Source organism: Zea mays, chromosome 8, assembly GCF_902167145.1.
Source record: "Zea mays cultivar B73 chromosome 8, Zm-B73-REFERENCE-NAM-5.0, whole genome shotgun sequence".
Classification (NCBI taxonomy): Eukaryota; Viridiplantae; Streptophyta; class Magnoliopsida; order Poales; family Poaceae; genus Zea; species Zea mays.
In genome coordinates this window covers 167,373,951-167,392,590 of record NC_050103.1, presented here as the reverse complement: position 1 = coordinate 167,392,590, position 18,640 = coordinate 167,373,951, and the positions used below count along the sequence as shown (strand labels likewise).

Here is an 18,640-nt window from a genome sequence, read left to right as displayed (position 1 = left end):
TAATTTCCCTTGGGAAAATGAAAATCACATGGGAAATTAGTGTTCCCAAACTAGCCCTTAGGTTTTTTTTTTTGGACCCAGCTTGTATTCAAGTACTTACACTTTCTGGATGGTTGATGGATTCAAATTTTCCTGCTGCGATCTCAAACAAATTAATATGATGAATGCTCATAGTAACTTGTGCAGATGAGAGACCTCCCATTCTCACTGCTGAACTGATCGTGTTGGTACTACAATGCTGGAGAGGTGGTATCTCTGCTAGTCTGGAACGGCCTAAGCTATGTTTGTACATTTGTAACAATAATTCGCCATCATTCGTGTAGTTGATCACTTAATCTGGTGATCCATCTGTCGAGGCATCTTCAGTGTCGATTTGAAAGGCGGAGAGAAGGGATGTGATAGAAACTGCAAGGCACTTGACTACTTGAGGTTGCCTCCTATGAGATGTTATAGAACCATCCCCCAGTGTACCAGTACGTTTTGTTCTGAATGAAATCTCTGTCATGTGCTGTGCTCCAGGAGCGGGTTGGGCTTCAGAGTACTGACGAGGGAAACTGTCCGAGCCCAAATCCGAAGACCAGACCACTTTCGGCAGGCAGTGAACTGGAGTACTGGACGCCTTGCAAATGGCAGTTTCATGAGAATCGGCAGGCAGTGAAGTTGTGTTTGCCGAGGGTGTCTTCCCTGTGTGTCGATGCCTGGTTTTCTGCTTGTGGTTGTGTTCTAAGATGCCTGACGATATCTGTTTTTCTGCGTGATGCTGATACAAGAGATCTGGACATTAGCCACTCTTTTTTTTTTTTTTTGCAATGTCCGTTTTTTTGCATGATACCTGTATTTTGTTGCATCTTTTTGCATGATACCTATATTTTGTTGCATCTACATTACATATAAGACTATCTCCAGCAGTCTTCCACGTCACATCTCCTATTTTAAATTTCACTCAATAAATAACAAGCTATCTCTAGCAGCCTTACTTATCTCATCTCCTATTTTAAACTTCATTTTGTGTCATTTGTAATAAAAAAAACGACCATATGCATCCTAAGATACCATAGATAAGAAACCTAAACTTCGACACGGGAGCTAGTGTAGATCTCAGAATGCCTGGAAGAGCTAGTGTAGGTTTCAGAATGCCTAAAATCATACGAAGTTGAAGCAAATAGTTCAGGCATCAAAAGTAGGCACATAAATTGATAAATAGTAGGCAGCCTGAAACAGAAGTACATGTACATGTGTTTTCATGGTAATAACAAGAAACACAATCTCCATGCACCAGAATCAAAACGTCAACATCCCGGTCTTTATTGTATAATAAACTCGGTTCTGGACAGGAAACTGCAAGTTCAGAAAGATTACAAGTTGACGGTACATACCAAAACCAAGACCAAATACAGACACCTGGCGTTCCGTTTTTTACTTCAATGAAACATATTCAGGTCGACTTGCCCAATTGATGTAGCAGTGACCCAAGTAGCAGCAGGTGATCAAAGGAAACGGTTCAAATGCGTCAGCGTGATAGAAAACAAACCACAGTGAACGCGGTTTTGCAGAGCTCATCATAACATTAGAAAGATCTAAAAATATAGGCCAATGATACGAATTCACTATAGTATTATGGTACTCGGGCAAAGAAGGTAAATTCCATGTCAGGCCAAGGCGCAGGGGACCGGATCAAATGCTGTGCCACACGCTATCCATTGCTTTTTGCGGCTGTATGGTAGCACGCAATCAGGAACCTTTTGCCACTCCCTTTTCAGAAGGTTGTATGTAACAAGGCGGTTCATACGCTTCGCCTTCAAGGAGAGCATGAGCAAACCACTGTTGCCCAGGCATGTCATCTTCATGTGCTTACCGTAGAACTCTAAGCACCAGATATTTGGCATTCTGTCCACCTCCTTCCAGAGGAGAGTCATCTTCTGCAACTCCCAAATGCAGACACAGGTCGCTGCATTTTTGCACAGCAGACCCACCAGCATAACCCTTCCCTGGAACTCGGCAAGTGTGTGGTCGGTCAGATGCGGTGGCAGTGGGATGGCAAATTGCCTCCAAATCCCAGTGCTTACATCATATGACAAAACACCATCTGGCTCTGCACACATGAAGTATACCGTGCTGCCAACCGCCACAGGCTGTGACCTGAAATTTAGAGCAAGTGGAAGTTTGATGCTTGGAGGAAAAGTTCCAGGGCAAGACCACATGTTCTTTGTAGAGTCATAGACTTCAAAAGTCCCATCATTTCCAAACCACATAACTTTGTAGCCATCACTAGAACTTCTTCCATTCAACACCATCCCTACAGCGACTCTTGACCATCCCTGGACTGATCTTGGTGGGATCTCCTTGAGTGATTGCATAAGAGGGTTGCAAATGTAGAAATTCTTGTGGCTCAGATCCAATAAACATACAAGGCCACCCACAGATGCCACTGGAATAACTATCTTTGTAGGAGTGAGAGGAACGGATGGGTGGTGCCATTTCTTCAGCGAAGGATCATACATTGCAACATTGTTGTTCGCGTTCTCATGGGTGATTGTATAGAACCATGGCAGCCCACGTGGAGCTTCAGAGTACTGATGAGAGAAACTGTCTGAGCCCAAAAGAGAAGACCACTTTCGGCAGACAGTGCGGAATCGAAAAATTGCAGCAACTGGAAGCCTTGCAATGACAGTTTCAAAAAGATCTTCAGGGAAATCTCTCCAGATCTCTTGTTGCATTACTTCAGTCTTGTTTGAGGAGGGTGCCTTTTCACGGTTTCGATCTCTCCGCGGTCGCTTGCGAGGGGGAGATTGGTTAGCTTCCATGATCTTCAGTAATTCTGAGTTGTATCCAGACCTTCCTCCACAATAATCATCCATGATTGAACCATGTTCAAAGTCAAGTAAATACCACCTGTAAGATATTGATAAACCCATTTAGTGAATCTTATTTAAGTGAAGACTATTCTGGACAGGGTATGAACAAGATTCCTTTTTACTGCAAAAGAGAAAGCATAATACAATATATAACCCCCCCCCCCCAGTTTAGTTGTTTACCATTGGAAGCATTGTTTTGGACAAAAAATGCATATATAAGTATGAAAGCATCAAGTCAACAATTTGACACTTGACCCAATGCACAATTCATTCACGTTGTTGTACATGGAGCTACACACCTATCAATCTTGTCATCCATTTTCCCACCAACATTCACCATTCCTATCTAAAGCGTAGATATGATATTTATATTATTTGCCGCACAATCAGAGATGCCCTCTTGTCGACCACGTGACTGGAGTATACCAGTAACAATGCCAATCATATGTTTCCCAGCAGATTAGAGTTAGTATACAGAGGATAATCCATTATATTATTGTGAAGGGAAACAGAAGCTCAAATGGCATGGATTATATGTGAATGTGAGGTAAATCGAAGCTGAGAGTATATTCCTTATGGCCTGACAGGCAATGCGGTGAAGGCCTGTTTGGATTACATCCAGGCAAACTGACATGAGAAGCTTTCCCAGGCATCTGAATGGATTCGAATCAATGCCTGGGTGTCGGAGGGGTCTTCAAGCAAACATGACCTCATGATCTAAGCATGCACTGTTTATTGTCAAAACTCACTTTTACTTGCTACAGGATGGCATGTAACTTCCGTAGAAACAAACCCATATAGTCTAGCAAAGAAAAGAATAGCAAGCACAACACCTAACGAAGCGCGCAAAAGAACAATAGCAGTGACATAAGTGCTAGAATTGGTCGCAGCAGTGAGGAATGCCATATTGCATTGCATATTAGAATGGCTTCTCGTGTTTCCACAGCATGTCCAGCTAAGCTTCGGGAGCATATTTACCATGTCCGCCTTCATTAAAAACTAGTAAAGCACGTGATGTTAGTTGAGTTCCTCGTTTCCCTTTGCTTTGGTCCCCTTACCAACAAAGCTCCACGACGCGGCCCCAAAGTCAAACTGACCGGGATATGTTAAGATTCTCAGTGGCGTCGCGTACCCTAAACTAACCTAGGGTGGAGGACTTTCCCCAGCTCAATTCCATGGGGTTGCGTAAATAATCTTGTCTTAGAGCAACTCCAAATGAACGTGTAAACTAACCCCAAAACAGATATTAGTCAAGAATAGTGGTTTTTCTTACTCCAACAGCTCCCTCATTCTTCCCCCAAAAAATTAGCGTCCCGCATCCATAGCCTCCTCTCCCTCATATTTTGGTGTGTTTCATCCCTCCCCAATCCATTCCTCAACGCATCGGATCATCCACAGCATCTCGACGACTGTACAGATTGTGCCACATGTCACATTTAAAGGAACTGTTGGAGTACCCATCATAATTCACTCTTAATATTTTTTAGCATGCTCTTAATAATCAATTTTTGGGGTAAAATTTTTAACATCCTTTTGGAGTTGCTCTTATACTACTGTGCATGGGGCAATGCCAAAACCTGTGACCATGTCGTACATAAACTGGCAACAGCTAAGTCAGAAAATTGTAGTAAAACTAAAGGATGGAGTCACGGGATCGTTCCATTTCTACGGCGCACGGCCTGCTTCTCCGTTCAACCATGTCGCTACGGCAAAATGTAGAGCGAAGTAGGACGCCAATTCGAGACGGAAACAGTGGATCGTGAACGGAATTCCTGTGCCATGCAGAGAAGCATGCCGAAGATCTGCGCGGCCTATTCTGCTTGGGTAAGTGCACCAAGCACGCGCGGCAGATCAACCAATCAATCGACAAACAAACAAAAAAACAAGCAGGTAACGAGGCCAGCAAATTCGCGATGCGATGGCAAACCCCCGCAGCTAGTAGATCCACGCGAGGCGGGGGGACGGGTGTAGGTATTACAGGGGAGGAGGACGGGGCACCGAGGACGCGGGCGAGAGCGCGAGGTGCGAGCGGAGTAACCAAAGATGGGGCGAGAGGAAGTGGGGAGAGGAGGCTTTCGTTTGTTCGCCTTACCTGGGCAGGGGGTGGGCGTTGGCGCCGTAGAGGTCCCAGAGCTCCTGAACCTGGCCGACGAGCTGGCGCAGCGCGGCCACCTCCCCCATCGCCGGCGCCGCGAGCGCGGGCCGCCGGCGCCGGCCTCCTCGCCGCGCCCCGTCTGTCCCTCCCTCTCCCTCTCTCTCTCTCTCTCTCTCCTCCTCCTCCTCCTCCTCCTCCTCCTCCTCTTCCGGGTCGCGGTCGGGGTCGGGGTCGGGGCTTCCGCTGGGCTCGCGCCCCCCTCCCTTTCCGCCTCGCTAAATGGACCTGGACCGGCTGGACGGCAGCGGAGCGGAGCGGAGTGGAGCAGGTGACGGCGTGAGGCCGCGTGCGTCGCGCGTGCCGTGTCTGTGTGTGCGCCGCCTCGGCGCCTCGCTCTCGCCCTCGCGTGCGGTCTGGTTTTGCTTCCTCCGGTTTATAGACAATCGAGTTTGTTGCAAGTTTGTCGAAATATTATTTGAATTTTTTGCGGGAATTCAAATCGTACGAGAAGACAGGCGATTCATTGTGTATTCTGTAGGCTCTCCTTATATATTGAAGACTATCGGTTGTGTCGTTGTTTTTTCTACAATGGGTTTTACTTAAAAATTTGTGTCTTATGTTTGATCGATGTTTACATTATTTGCTAACAAGTGACACTAGAGCCCGAAACGAGATTGGAAGAAACGGTTAGAAATATAGGCATTTTCCGTATCATTTTAATTCCATAAATTAACATTATGGTAATGACATATAATACATAATGAAACATAGATAACATGATCTCAAAAATATCCATAACAATATGGATCATGAGAACACAAAGCATATGAAGCATATAAATCATATAAATAAAATAAGTATATAAACATGGTTCATGGATTATTGCGGAACAACTGGAAATAAACAGATAATAATATAAACAGGATGACTTATAATACGATAGAACAAAACAACATACGACATATATAATATGCAGAATATAAAACTGTAATGAACTGAATTGATCATACCCTCCCATGCGCTCCGAGGATCCTGATCCTTGTCCAACTTCTTTTGTCATCCGATCGAGATGAAGACAGCAAGAACGACACACGTTGGGCAGTCGCGAAGACGCTCCCCAAAAACCTAATTGCCGATCCCCCGTGCAAGGTCTCGAACGGCACCGGCTTCGGAGGCACCTGCCCTCTCGCTTCTTTGTGCGCGCAGAGTCACGAGATGGAAATACCCTCACTCGGCGGCTGGGCTGTGAGACTGAAAGTGTTTCTCGCGTGTACCGAATGACAGGGGTGCTCCTCTATTTAACCTCTCGCAGAGGGAAGCTGAAGGAGAAAGGTCGCCGAGTCACGCCAAGAGTCAGCCAGCTCTAGCCGAGTCACGCCATGAGTCGGCAGCTGAAGGAGAAGGGTCACTCGGCTGGCTGACGAAGAGACAGAGTCACTCGGCAGACGTACGCGGTTAGTGAGTGCTAAAAATTAACACAACCACACCACGCCTGCCTGCCTGCCTGCCTGCCTGCCTCGCCTCGCCTCGCCACGCCACGCCACGCCCGGCCCGGCCCGGCCAGCGGCGGCGGCGGCGCGCGCGCGCGCGTGTGGCACGCCCTTGTCCATTTCTTGACTTCTCAAGTTAAGTGAAATAAATCCCACCATATTGAGAGCACCTAGAGGGGGGGTGAATAGGTGATCCTGTAAGAACTTAACTTATAGCCACAAAAACTTGTTAGAGGTTAGCACAATAATTGCCAAGTGGCTAAAGAGAAGATCTTGCACAATACGATAATCACAGAGAATTCAACACAGAGGAGACACGATGATTTATCCCGTGGTTCGGCCAAGTACAAAACTTGCCTACTCCACGTTGTGGCGTCCCAACGGACGAGGGTTGCAATCAACCCCTCTCAAGCGGTCCAAAGACCCACTTGAATACCACAGTATTTTGCCTTGCTTATCTTTATCCCACTTGCGAGGAATCTCCACAAATTGGAGTCTCTCGCCCTTACACTTAAGATTCACAAAGAAGCACGGAGTAAGGGAGGGAAGCAACACACACAAATCCACAGCGAAACGCGCACACACACGGCCAAGATTCGAGCTCAAAGACTATCTCACAGTTTCTCACAAGAACAGAGCTCGAATCACTTAGAATCACAAACGGATGCGCAAAGACTGAGTGTGGATGATCAAGAATGCTCAAGAGTTGCTTGGTATACTCCTCCATGCGCCTAGGGGTCCCTTTTATAGCCCCAAGGCAGCTAGGAGCCGTTGAGAACAAATCTGGAAGGCCATCTTTGCCTTCTGTCGTCGGGCGCACCGGACAGTCCGGTGCACACCGGACAGTGTCCGGTGCCCGATTCCTTTCCTTAAATGGCGAAGCCGACCGTTGCAGATGCGGGAGCCGTTGGCGCACCGGACATGTCCGGTGCACACCGGACAGTCCGGTGCCCCCTTCCGACCGTTGGCTCGGCCACGTGTCCTGCGCTGATCGCGCGGCCGATCGTTGGTCCTGGCCGACCGTTGGCTCACCGGACAGTCCGGTGCACACCGGACAGTCCGGTGAATTTTAGCCGTACGCCGTCAGCAAATTCCCGAGAGCGGCCTCTTCGGCCGAGATAGCCTGGCGCACCGGACACTGTCCGGTGCACCACCGGACAGTCCGGTGCCCCAGACCGAAACAGCCTGTTGGCTGTACACAGCCAACTTTCTTCTCTTCTTCTTCTTCCTGTTTCTAATACTTAGACAAGTATATTAGTACACAAAACCAATGTACTAAGACTTAGAAACATACCTTTGCTCTAGATTTGCACTTTGTTCATCCATGGGTATTGATTCACATTTAAGCACTTGTGTTGACACTCAATCACCAAAATACTTAGAAATGGCCCAAGGGCACATTTCCCTTTCAATCTCCCCCTTTTTGGTGATTTATGCCAACACAACATAAAGCAACTAGAACAAGTGCAAAATCACTTCAAATAAAAACTCAAATTGGTTTTGATTCAATTTTGGCATATATGGATCATCCTTTGCCACCACTTGGTTTGTTTTTGCAAATCAAACTCAAATCTCTATTTCTATGTCAAACACACATGTTGAGGCATAAAGAGAGTCATTCCAAAAGAGATTGATCAAAGATTTCAAAAACTCCCCCTATTTCCCATAATCAACACTTCTCCCCACAAGAAGCCAACTTTTGACAATAGAGACAATACGAGATAATAAAAACCTTTTGACACAACAAAAACTCTATTCTACTATTTTCAAAATCTCTCAAGTGGTAGCTGATCCATTTATCACTTTGGCCTTTATTTTCTCCCCCTTTGGCATGAAGCACCAAAACGGGATCAATCTTGGCCTTTTAACCCCATTGCCTCACCAAAGTCTTCAATTAAGAGCAAATGGCAATAAGATTTCATGAGATGAACTTGGAATTAGTTACCCTCTCATCGGAGTGCAGTGGAAGTCTTTCATGGTCCAAGTCCACCTTTTCCCTTTCAATCCTCCTTCGAGACTAAATTATCAAACTCAAGCACATGGTTAGTCTCAAAGGGTCAAGTTGTAACACATCTCCCCCTAAACATGTGCATCACTTTGCAACGGACTTGTAAGGTCCAGGGAGTGTTTGTACAACTTGAGCACCATAATAAGCAACAAAATGCAAAAAGGAACATGATCAAAAGCATAAGTACATGTATGCTACAATTCAATCCAGGTCCGCGAATCTATGACATTTAGCTCACTACGCAACCTGCAAAAGGTCTTCTCATCTAGAGGCTTAGTGAAGATATCGGCTAGCTGGTTCTCGGTGCTAACATGAAACACTTCGATATCTCCCTTTTGCTGGTGGTCTCTCAAAAAGTGATGTCGGATGTCTATGTGCTTTGTGCGGCTGTGCTCAACAGGATTCTCCGCCATGCGGATAGCACTCTCATTGTCACATAGGAGTGGGACTTTGCTCAGATTGTAGCCAAAGTCCCGGAGGGTTTGCCTCATCCAAAGTAGTTGCGCGCAACACTGACCTGCGGCAACGTACTCGGCCTCAGCGGTGGATAGGGCAACGGATGTTTGTTTCTTAGAGTTCCATGACACCAGGGACCTTCCTAAGAATTGGCACGTCCCCGATGTACTCTTCCTATCGACCTTACATCCAGCATAGTCGGAGTCTGAGTATCCAACTAAGTCAAAGGTAGACCCCTTTGGATACCAGAGCCCGAAGCAAGGCGTAGCAACCAAATATCTAAGAATTCGCTTCACCGCCACTAAGTGACACTCCTTAGGATCGGATTGAAATCTAGCACACATGCATACGCTAAGCATAATATCCGGTCTACTAGCACATAAGTAAAGCAAGGAACCTATCATTGACCGGTATGCTTTTTGATCAACGGACTTACCTCCTTTGTTGAGGTCGGTGTGTCCGTCGGTCCCCATCGGAGTCTTTGCGGGCTTGGCGTCCTTCATCCCAAACCGCTTTAGCAGATCTTGCGTGTACTTCGTTTGGGAGATGAAGGTGCCGTCCTTGAGTTGCTTCACTTGGAACCCAAGGAAGTAGTTCAACTCGCCCATCATCGACATCTCAAATTTCTGTGTCATCACCCTGCTAAACTCTTCACAAGACTTTTGGTTAGTAGAACCAAATATTATGTCATCGACATAAATTTGGCACACAAACAAATCACCATCACATGTCTTTGTAAAAAGAGTTGGATCGGCTTTCCCAACCTTGAAAGCATTAGCAATTAAAAAGTCTCTAAGGCATTCATACCATGCTCTTGGGGCTTGCTTAAGTCCATAGAGCGCCTTAGAGAGCTTACACACGTGGTCGGGGTACCGTTCATCCTCGAAGCCAGGGGTTGCTCCACGTACACTTCCTCCTTGATTGGCCCGTTGAGGAAAGCGCTCTTCACATCCATTTGGTACAACCTGAAAGAATGGTGAGCAGCATATGCTAGCAAGATACGAATGGACTCTAGCCTAGCCACAGGAGCGAAAGTCTCCTCAAAGTCCAAACTTCATTGCGCTTGAAGTTGTTGAGCTCCTCCTGCATGGCCAATACCCAATCCGGATCTAGCAAGGCCTCCTCTACCCTGAAAGGCTCAATAGAAGAGACAAAGGAGTAATGCTCACAAAAATTAACTAATCGAGATCGAGTAGTTACTCCCTTGCTAATGTCACCCAGAATTTGATCGACGGGATGATCCCTTTGAATCATCGCTCGAACTTGGGTTGGAGGTGCCGGTTGCGCTTCTTCCTCCATCACTTGATCATCTTGTGCTCCGCCTTGATCAAGCGCCTCCACTTGAGGTACCTGTTCGTCATCTTCGGTTGGGGGATGCACCATAGTTGAGGAAGAAGGTTGATCTCGTTCATCTTGTTCCTGTGGCCGTACTTCTCCAATCGCCATGGTCCGTATAGCGGCCGTTGGAACATCTTCTTCATCTACATCATCACAATCAACAACTTGCTCTCTTGGAGAGCCATTAGTCTCATCAAATACAACGTCGCTAGAGACTTCAACCAAACCCGATGATTTGTTGAGGAGGCGATGGAGGTAGACCCTGTTGATGGCGTGGCAAGCCGTGTTCACGGCTTCCGACCAGAAACACTCGGGGGTCTTGAATTCTCCAAGCATTGTCCTCGCCATATCGATTAGCGTCCTGTTCTTCCTCTCTACCACACCATTTTGCTGTGGTGTGTAGGGAGCGGAGAACTCGTGCTTGATCCCTTCCTCTTCAAGGAATTCCTCCACTTGAAGGTTCTTGAATTCGGACCCGTTGTCGCTCCTTATCTTCTTCACCTTGAGCTCAAACTCATTTTGAGCTCTCCTGAGGAAGCGCTTGAGGGTCACTTGGGTTTCAGACTTATCCTGCAAAAAGAACACCCAAGTGAAGCGGGAAAAATCATCAACAATAACTAAACCATACTTACTCCCTCCTATGCTCAGATAGGCGACAGGTCCGAAGAGGTCCATATGCAGCAGCTCCAGGGGTCTTGAAGTGGTCATCACGTTCTTGCTGTGATGCGCTCCTCCCACTTGTTTACCTGCTTGACAAGCTGCACAAGGTCTATCTTTTTCGAAATGCACGTTAGTCAAACTTATCACGTGTTCTCCCTTTAGAAGCTTGTGAAGGTTCTTCATCCCCACATGTGCTAAGCGGCGATGCCACAGCCAGCCCATGCTAGTCTTAGCTATTAAGCATGCATCTAGACCGGCCTCTTCTTTTGCAAAATCAACTAAATAAAGTTTGCCGTCTAATACACCCTTAAAAGCTAGTGAACCATCACTTCTTCTAAAGACAGACACATCTACATTTGTAAATAGACAGTTATACCCCATATGACATAATTGACTAACAGATAGCAAATTATATCCAAGACTCTCTACTAAAAATACATTAGAGATAGAATGCTCATTAGAAATCGCAATTTTACCTAACCCTTTTACCTTGCCTTGATTCCCATCACCGAATATAATTGAATCTTGGGAATCCTTATTCTTGACGTAGGAGGTGAACATCTTCTTCTCCCCCGTCATATGGTTTGTGCATCCGCTATCAATAATCCAGCTTGAACCCCCGGATGCATAAACCTGCAAGGCAAATTTAGGCTTGGGACTTAGGTACCCAACTCATGTTGGGTCCTACAAGGTTAGCACAAATATTCTTAGGGACCCAAATGCAAGTTTTATCTCCCTTGCATCTTGCCCCTAACTTCCTAGCAACAATTTTCTTATCCTTTCTACAAATAGCAAAGGAAGCATTTAGAGCACAATAAATTTCGGAAGGTTCATTCACTACTTTCCTAGGAGCATTATGAACTACATTTCTCCTAGGCATTTGGTGAACAACATTTCTTCTAAACACATTTCTACCATGCATAACATGAGAACTAGAAGCAGTCATAGCATAAGAGTCATAAGCATGTGAATCAAAAACATCATTACTTCTAAAAGCATTTCTAGAGTATCTCCTATCATAGTACATGAAAGCATGATTCTTCTTAACACTATTAGCCATAGGAGCCTTCCCTTTCTCCTTGGTGGAGATAGGAGTCTTATGGCTTGTTAAGTTCTTGGCTTCTCTCTTGAAGCCAAGACCATCCTTAATTGAGGGGTGTCTACCCACTGTGTAGGCATCCCTTGCAAATTTTATTTTATCAACTTCACTCTTGCTAGTCTTAAGTTGAGCATTAAGACTAGCCACTTCATCATTTAGTTTTGAAATTGAAACTAAGTGTTCACTACAAGCATTAACATCAAAATCCTTACACCTAGTGCAAATTGTAATATTTTCAACATACGAGTTACTTGCTACTTCTAGTTTAGCAGTTAAATCGTTAATTTCACCTTTTAAAGAAGAAATGGTTTCATTACAAGTAGAAAGTTCACAAGAAAGTATTCCATTTCTTTTAACTTCTAGAGCAAGTGAATTTTGTGCACTAACAAATTTATCATGTTCTTCATATAAGAGGTCTTCTTGTTTCTCTAAGGTTCTATCCTTTTCATTTAAGGCATCGATCAACTCATTAATCTTAGCTATCTTAGTTCTATCCAATCCCTTGAATAAACTAGAGTAATCAATTTCATCCTCACTAGATTCATCATCACTAGAAGAATCATAAGTATTAGCATTACGAGTGATTACCTTCTTTTCCCTTGCCATGAGGCAAGTGTGATGCTCGTTGGGGAAGAGAGCCGATTTGTTGAAGGCAGTGGCGGCGAGTCCTTCGTCGTCGGAGTCGGACGAAGAGCAATCCGAATCCCACTCCTTTCCAAGGTGTGCTTCGCCTTTGGCCTTCTTGTAAACCTTCTTGTTCTCTCTCTTCCCATTTTTCCCTTGCTCCTGGTCACTATCATTTTCGGGACAGTTAGCAATAAAATGACCAAGCTTACCGCATTTGAAGCATGATCGCTTTCCCTTGGTCTTGGCCTTGCTTGGCTGTCCCTTTCGACCTTTTAGCGCCGTCTTGAATCTCTTGATGATGAGAGCCATCTCTTCATCATTGAGCCCGGCCGCCTCAACTTGCGCCACCTTGCTAGGTAGCGACTCCTTGCTCCTCGTTGCCTTTAGAGCAATGGGTTGAGGCTCGTGGAGTGGACCGTTCAACGCGTCGTCGACGTACCTTGCCTCCTTGATCATCATCCGCCCGCTCACGAATTTTCCAAGTACTTCCTCGGGCGTCATCATCGTGTACCTGGGATTCTCACGAATATTGTTCACGAGATGAGGATCAAGAACGGTAAAGGACCTGAGCATTAGGCGGACGACGTCGTGATCCGTCCAACGCGTGCTTCCGTAGCTCCTTATTTTGTTGATAAGGGTCTTGAGCCGGTTGTAAGTTTGAGTTGGCTCCTCTCCCCTTATCATGGCGAATCGTCCAAGCTCGCCCTCCACCAACTCCATCTTGGTGAGCATGGTGATGTCGTTCCCCTCGTGAGAGATCTTGAGGGTGTCCCATATCTGCTTGGCATTGTCCAAGCCGCTCACCTTATTGTACTCTTCCCTGCACAAAGACGCTAAGAGAACAGTAGTAGCTTGTGCATTTCTATGAATTTGTTCATTTATAAGCATAGGGCTATCCGAGCTATCAAATTTCATTCCATTCTCCACAATCTCCCATATGCTTGGATGGAGAGAGAATAAGTGACTACGCATTTTGTGACTCCAAAATCCGTAGTCCTCCCCATCGAAGTGTGGAGGTTTGCCAAGAGGAATGGAAAGCAAGTGCGAATTCGAACTATGTTGAATACGAGAATAATCAAATGAAAAGTTCGAATTGACCGTCTTTTTGTAGTCGTTGTCATCATCCTTTTGGGAAGAAGTAGACTCATCACTATCGTCGTAGTAGATGATCTCCTTGATGCGCCTTGTCTTCTTCTTCTTTCCTTCCTTCCGTCTATGCCCCGAGCCGGAGTCGATAGGCTTGTCGTCCTTTGGCTCGTTGACGAAGGATTCCTTCTCTTTGTCGTTGATCACGATTCCCTTCCCCTTAGGATCCATCTCTTCGGGCGGTAAGTCCCTTTGTGAAGAGAACGGCTCCGATACCAATTGAGAGCACCTAGAGGGGGGTGAATAGGTGATCCTGTAAGAACTTAACTTATAGCCACAAAAACTTGTTAGAGGTTAGCACAATAATTGCCAAGTGGCTAAAGAGAAGATCTTGCACAATACGATAATCACAGAGAATTCAACACAGAGGAGACACGATGATTTATCCCGTGGTTCGGCCAAGTACAAAACTTGCCTACTCCACGTTGTGGCGTCCCAACGGACGAGGGTTGCAATCAACCCCTCTCAAGCGGTCCAAAGACCCACTTGAATACCACAGTATTTTGCCTTGCTTATCTTTATCCCACTTGCGAGGAATCTCCACAAATTGGAGTCTCTCGCCCTTACACTTAAGATTCACAAAGAAGCACGGAGTAAGGGAGGGAAGCAACACACACAAATCCACAGCGAAACGCGCACACACACGGCCAAGATTCGAGCTCAAAGACTATCTCACAGTTTCTCACAAGAACAGAGCTCGAATCACTTAGAATCACAAACGGATGCGCAAAGACTGAGTGTGGATGATCAAGAATGCTCAAGAGTTGCTTGGTATACTCCTCCATGCGCCTAGGGGTCCCTTTTATAGCCCCAAGGCAGCTAGGAGCCGTTGAGAACAAATCTGGAAGGCCATCTTTGCCTTCTGTCGTCGGGCGCACCGGACAGTCCGGTGCACACCGGACAGTGTCCGGTGCCCGATTCCTTTCCTTAAATGGCGAAGCCGACCGTTGCAGATGCGGGAGCTGTTGGCGCACCGGACATGTCCGGTGCACACCGGACAGTCCGGTGCCCCCTTCCGACCGTTGGCTCGGCCACGTGTCCTGCGCTGATCGCGCGGCCGACCGTTGGTCCTGGCCGACCGTTGGCTCACCGGACAGTCCGGTGCACACCGGACAGTCCGGTGAATTTTAGCCGTACGCCGTCAGCAAATTCCCGAGAGTGGCCTCTTCGGCCGAGATAGCCTGGCGCACCGGACACTGTCCGGTGCACCACCGGACAGTCCGGTGCCCCAGACCGAAACAGCCTGTTGGCTGTACACAGCCAACTTTCTTCTCTTCTTCTTCTTCCTGTTTCTAATACTTAGACAAGTATATTAGTACACAAAACCAATGTACTAAGACTTAGAAACATACCTTTGCTCTAGATTTGCACTTTGTTCATCCATGGGTATTGATTCACATTTAAGCACTTGTGTTGACACTCAATCACCAAAATACTTAGAAATGGCCCAAGGGCACATTTCCCTTTCACATATAAGTCAAGGCAAAAGACCCTTGGACTTCCAATGTGGTACTATTGGTATTCTCCACCATTACACACCATAGAGTTTATTCAATAAATGGGCCAAGCCCATAAAAGATCCAACAATCCCCACCAAACTCTAGGGTTTGTAATGATGAAGTATCAGAATCACAATCCTTTGATATACCAGTGTTTCGATGGAGACTGTTAAGTTGAACATCCATCTAGAATAAGAGTTTCACTTATTCACAACTGAACAATGGACTATGCCTTGAATTGACAGTTTTGTGCGAAATAAGATTCACTCAAATCCTTTGCTGATACTAGGCTGCAGAAGGGTATTCCCGCTTTTTAGAAGCATATAAGTCACACTTCAGTGCCTTTCATGAGTATTTAGGGATTACCCAAATCCCATAGACTGTGACTAGCAGTCTGACTCATATAGGTGTATTCCTCAGAAGATGTTCTGTAGGACAACATCTCACCTTTATAAGACTCTTGGAATACATTAAGGTAAAAACCATCCTGCCTTACAGATAGGAAAGATGTGCATCAGAAATGAGTTAAAGAAGGGATCTTTCCTCACAATCTACTCCTAGCTTGTTTCTCCACTCTACTTCACGGGATCTCCGATCACATAGAGCAGGTTACCACTAGAGTAGATCTCACATGGGTCTCATACCCATTTCCCTCGATGCACTTTCTATCACATTGCGTGATAGACCCTTAGTGAATTGATCTGCCAGATTATTCGATGTGTGGACATAATCCACAGTTATAACTCCGGAGTTTTTCAACTTTTTGACAGATTTCAATCTCCTCTTAACATGCCTTGTAGACTTCATGTTATTCCTAGAACTGTTAACCTTTGTAATCACCGTTTGGTTGTCACAGTTCATAGAAATAGCCGGTATCGGTTTTTCAACTACCGGTAAGTCCAATAGGAAATCACGAAGCCACTCGGCCTCAGCCCCAGCAGTGTCTAATGCTGCGAGTTCTGCTTCCATTGTAGACTTCGTTAAGATAGTCTGCTTGCAAGACTTCCAGGAAACAGCGCCACCTCCAAACAGAAACACATATCCTCTTATGGCATAAAGCTCATCAGCATCAGAAATCCAGTTGGCATCACAATAGCCTTCCAGCACTTTTGGGTTTCCGGTATAATGAATACCGTATGTCATAGTACCTTTCAAATACCGCAACACTCTCTCAAGAGCACGCCAGTGATCATCTCCTGGTTTCGACACAAACCGACTTAGCTTACTCACAACATAAGAGATGTCTGGCCTTGTTGCACTTGCATGGTACATGAGCGAGCCAATGATCTGGGAGTATGTCAATTGATCCCTTGCTATTCTCCGATTCTTTCTTAATAGCATACTGGGGTCATAAGGTGTTGGAGCAGGATCACAGTCACTAAAACCAAAGCGACTCAATACCTTTTCCACATAATGGGATTGTAACAAAGTTACCCCACCATCAGCTTCTCTAACAAGCTTGATGTTTAGAATGACATCAGCCTCTCCCAAATCTTTCATCTCGAAATTGCTCGATAGAAGATTTTTAACTTCCTCAATCACATTGAGATTTGATCCAAAGATCAAAATGTCATCAACATAAAGGCACAGCATAACAGACTCACCCCCACCATACCGGTAGTATACACACGTGTCAGATTCATTTACAACAAATCCAGCTGCTGTAAGAGTATTATCAAACTTTTCATGCCATTGCTTAGGTGCTTGTTTTAGGCCATACAATGATTTTATCAACCTGCACACCTTGTTCTCTTGACCATCCGCAATAAACCCTTCTGGCTGATCCATATAGATCTCCTCATCCAACTCTCCATTTAGGAAAGCTGTCTTAACATCCATCTGATGAATGATAAGACCATAAGAGGTTGCCACGGCTATTAATGTGCGAATTGTAGTCAATCGAGCCACTGGTGAGTAGGTATCAAAGAAATCTTCACCCTCCTTTTGGGTATATCCTTTGGCCACAAGTCTTGCCTTGTACCTCTCGATTGTACCATCAGGCCTAAGCTTTTTCTTGAAGATCCATTTGCAACCTATAGGTTGACAACCATAAGGACGGTCAACGACCTCCCAAGTTCCATTAGACATAATAGATTCCATCTCACTCCTTACTGCTTCCTTCCATAAGTCAGCATCAGGAGAGGAATATGCCTCACTAATGGTAGTTGGTGTGTCTTCCACAAGGTACACTATAAAGTCATTACCAAAGGATTTTGCAACCCTCTGTCTCTTGCTCTTTCGAGTGACTATAGTGTCATCCTCCTCAGGGATGTGCACGTGAGAATCCTCAGTATGATCTATAGGAATCGACAGTTCGTGCTCATGGGGAATTATAGTCTCATGACTTGTATCACTAGGTGTATTCTTCATGGGAAACTCATTCTCAAAAAATGTTGCGTCTCTTGATTCCATGATAGTATCAACATACATATCAGGCACATCAGAATTTATAATTAAGAACCTATACCCAGTGCTGTGAAAAGAGTACCCAAGGAATATACAGTCAACAGTTTTAGGCCCAAGTTTACGCTTTTTGTTGATTGGCACATTCACTTTAGCCAAGCAACCCCAAGTGCGCAAATATGAGAGATTTAATCTTCTCTTTTCCCATTCCTCGAATGGTGTGATCTCTTTGTTCTTTGTTGGAATTCTATTCAGGACATGACATGCTGTCAAAATCGCCTCACCCCACCATGCCTTGGATAATCCCGCTGTACTCAACATGGCATTCACCAAATCTGTTAGAGTGCGGTTTTTCCTTTCAGCAATCCCATTCGATTGTGGTGAGAATGGCGGTGTCCTCTCATGAATAATACCATGTTCCACGCAGAACTCATCGAACACATTAGAGAAATATTCTCCACCTCGGTCGGACCTTAAACATTTTATTTTCCTCTCAAGTTGGTTCTCTACTTCAGCTTTGTAGGCCTTAAAATAATTGAACGCTTCATCTTTTGTTTTTAAGAGATACACATAGCAAAATCTAGTGGAGTCATCTATAAAAGTGAGAAAGTATCTTTTACCACCTTTGGTCAAAATTCCATTCATCTCGCACAGATCAGAATGAACAAGTTCTAGAGGTGCCAAACTCCTCGCCTCAGCAGCCTTGTGAGGCTTGCGGGGTTGTTTTGATTCAACACACACATGGCACTTAGACTTTTTGACCAAGTTAAATTTAGGAATTAAATTTATATTTGCTAACCGCATAAGACAACCAAAGCTTGCATGACAAAAACGTGAATGCCATAAATTTGACTCATCAAAAAAATGAACAGAATTCACCAGTTTATTACACACATCATGCAGTGATAAGCGGAACAAGCCTCCGCAGTCATATCCTTTACCAACAAAAGTACCATGTTTCGAC

At 45.3% G+C, this 18,640-nt stretch overlaps 1 protein-coding gene and 1 long non-coding RNA gene across 2 annotated transcripts; one reads left to right on the top strand and one right to left on the bottom strand.

Moving 5' to 3' along the window:
• Positions 1 to 36: 36 nt before the first annotated feature.
• LOC109941440 (uncharacterized) lies at positions 37 to 916 on the top strand. Its single transcript, XR_002264075.1, has 2 exons — positions 37 to 429; positions 520 to 916. It is a non-coding gene; the product is annotated as an uncharacterized lncRNA (long non-coding RNA).
• A 362-nt stretch (positions 917 to 1,278) lies between these two features.
• LOC103636344 (F-box only protein 6) lies at positions 1,279 to 5,353 on the bottom strand. The gene is made up of 2 exons (XM_008658703.4): positions 4,948 to 5,353; positions 1,279 to 2,892 (listed from the first exon to the last, which is right to left on the bottom strand). Exons 1-2 carry the CDS (start codon positions 5,034 to 5,036, stop codon positions 1,650 to 1,652), a joined length of 1,332 nt encoding a protein of 443 aa, XP_008656925.1. The 5' UTR covers positions 5,037 to 5,353; the 3' UTR covers positions 1,279 to 1,649.
• Between the last annotated feature and the right edge of the window lie 13,287 nt (positions 5,354 to 18,640).

Coding starts and splice junctions, on each gene's coding strand:
- LOC103636344 (XM_008658703.4), bottom strand. CDS start 5,036: ATGGGGGAGGTGGCCGCGCTGCGCCAGCTCGTCGGCCAGGTTCAGGAG. Junction 2,893..4,947: donor AACGCCCACCCCCTGCCCAG/GTAAGGCGAACA, acceptor AATATCTTACAG/GTGGTATTTACTTGACTTTG.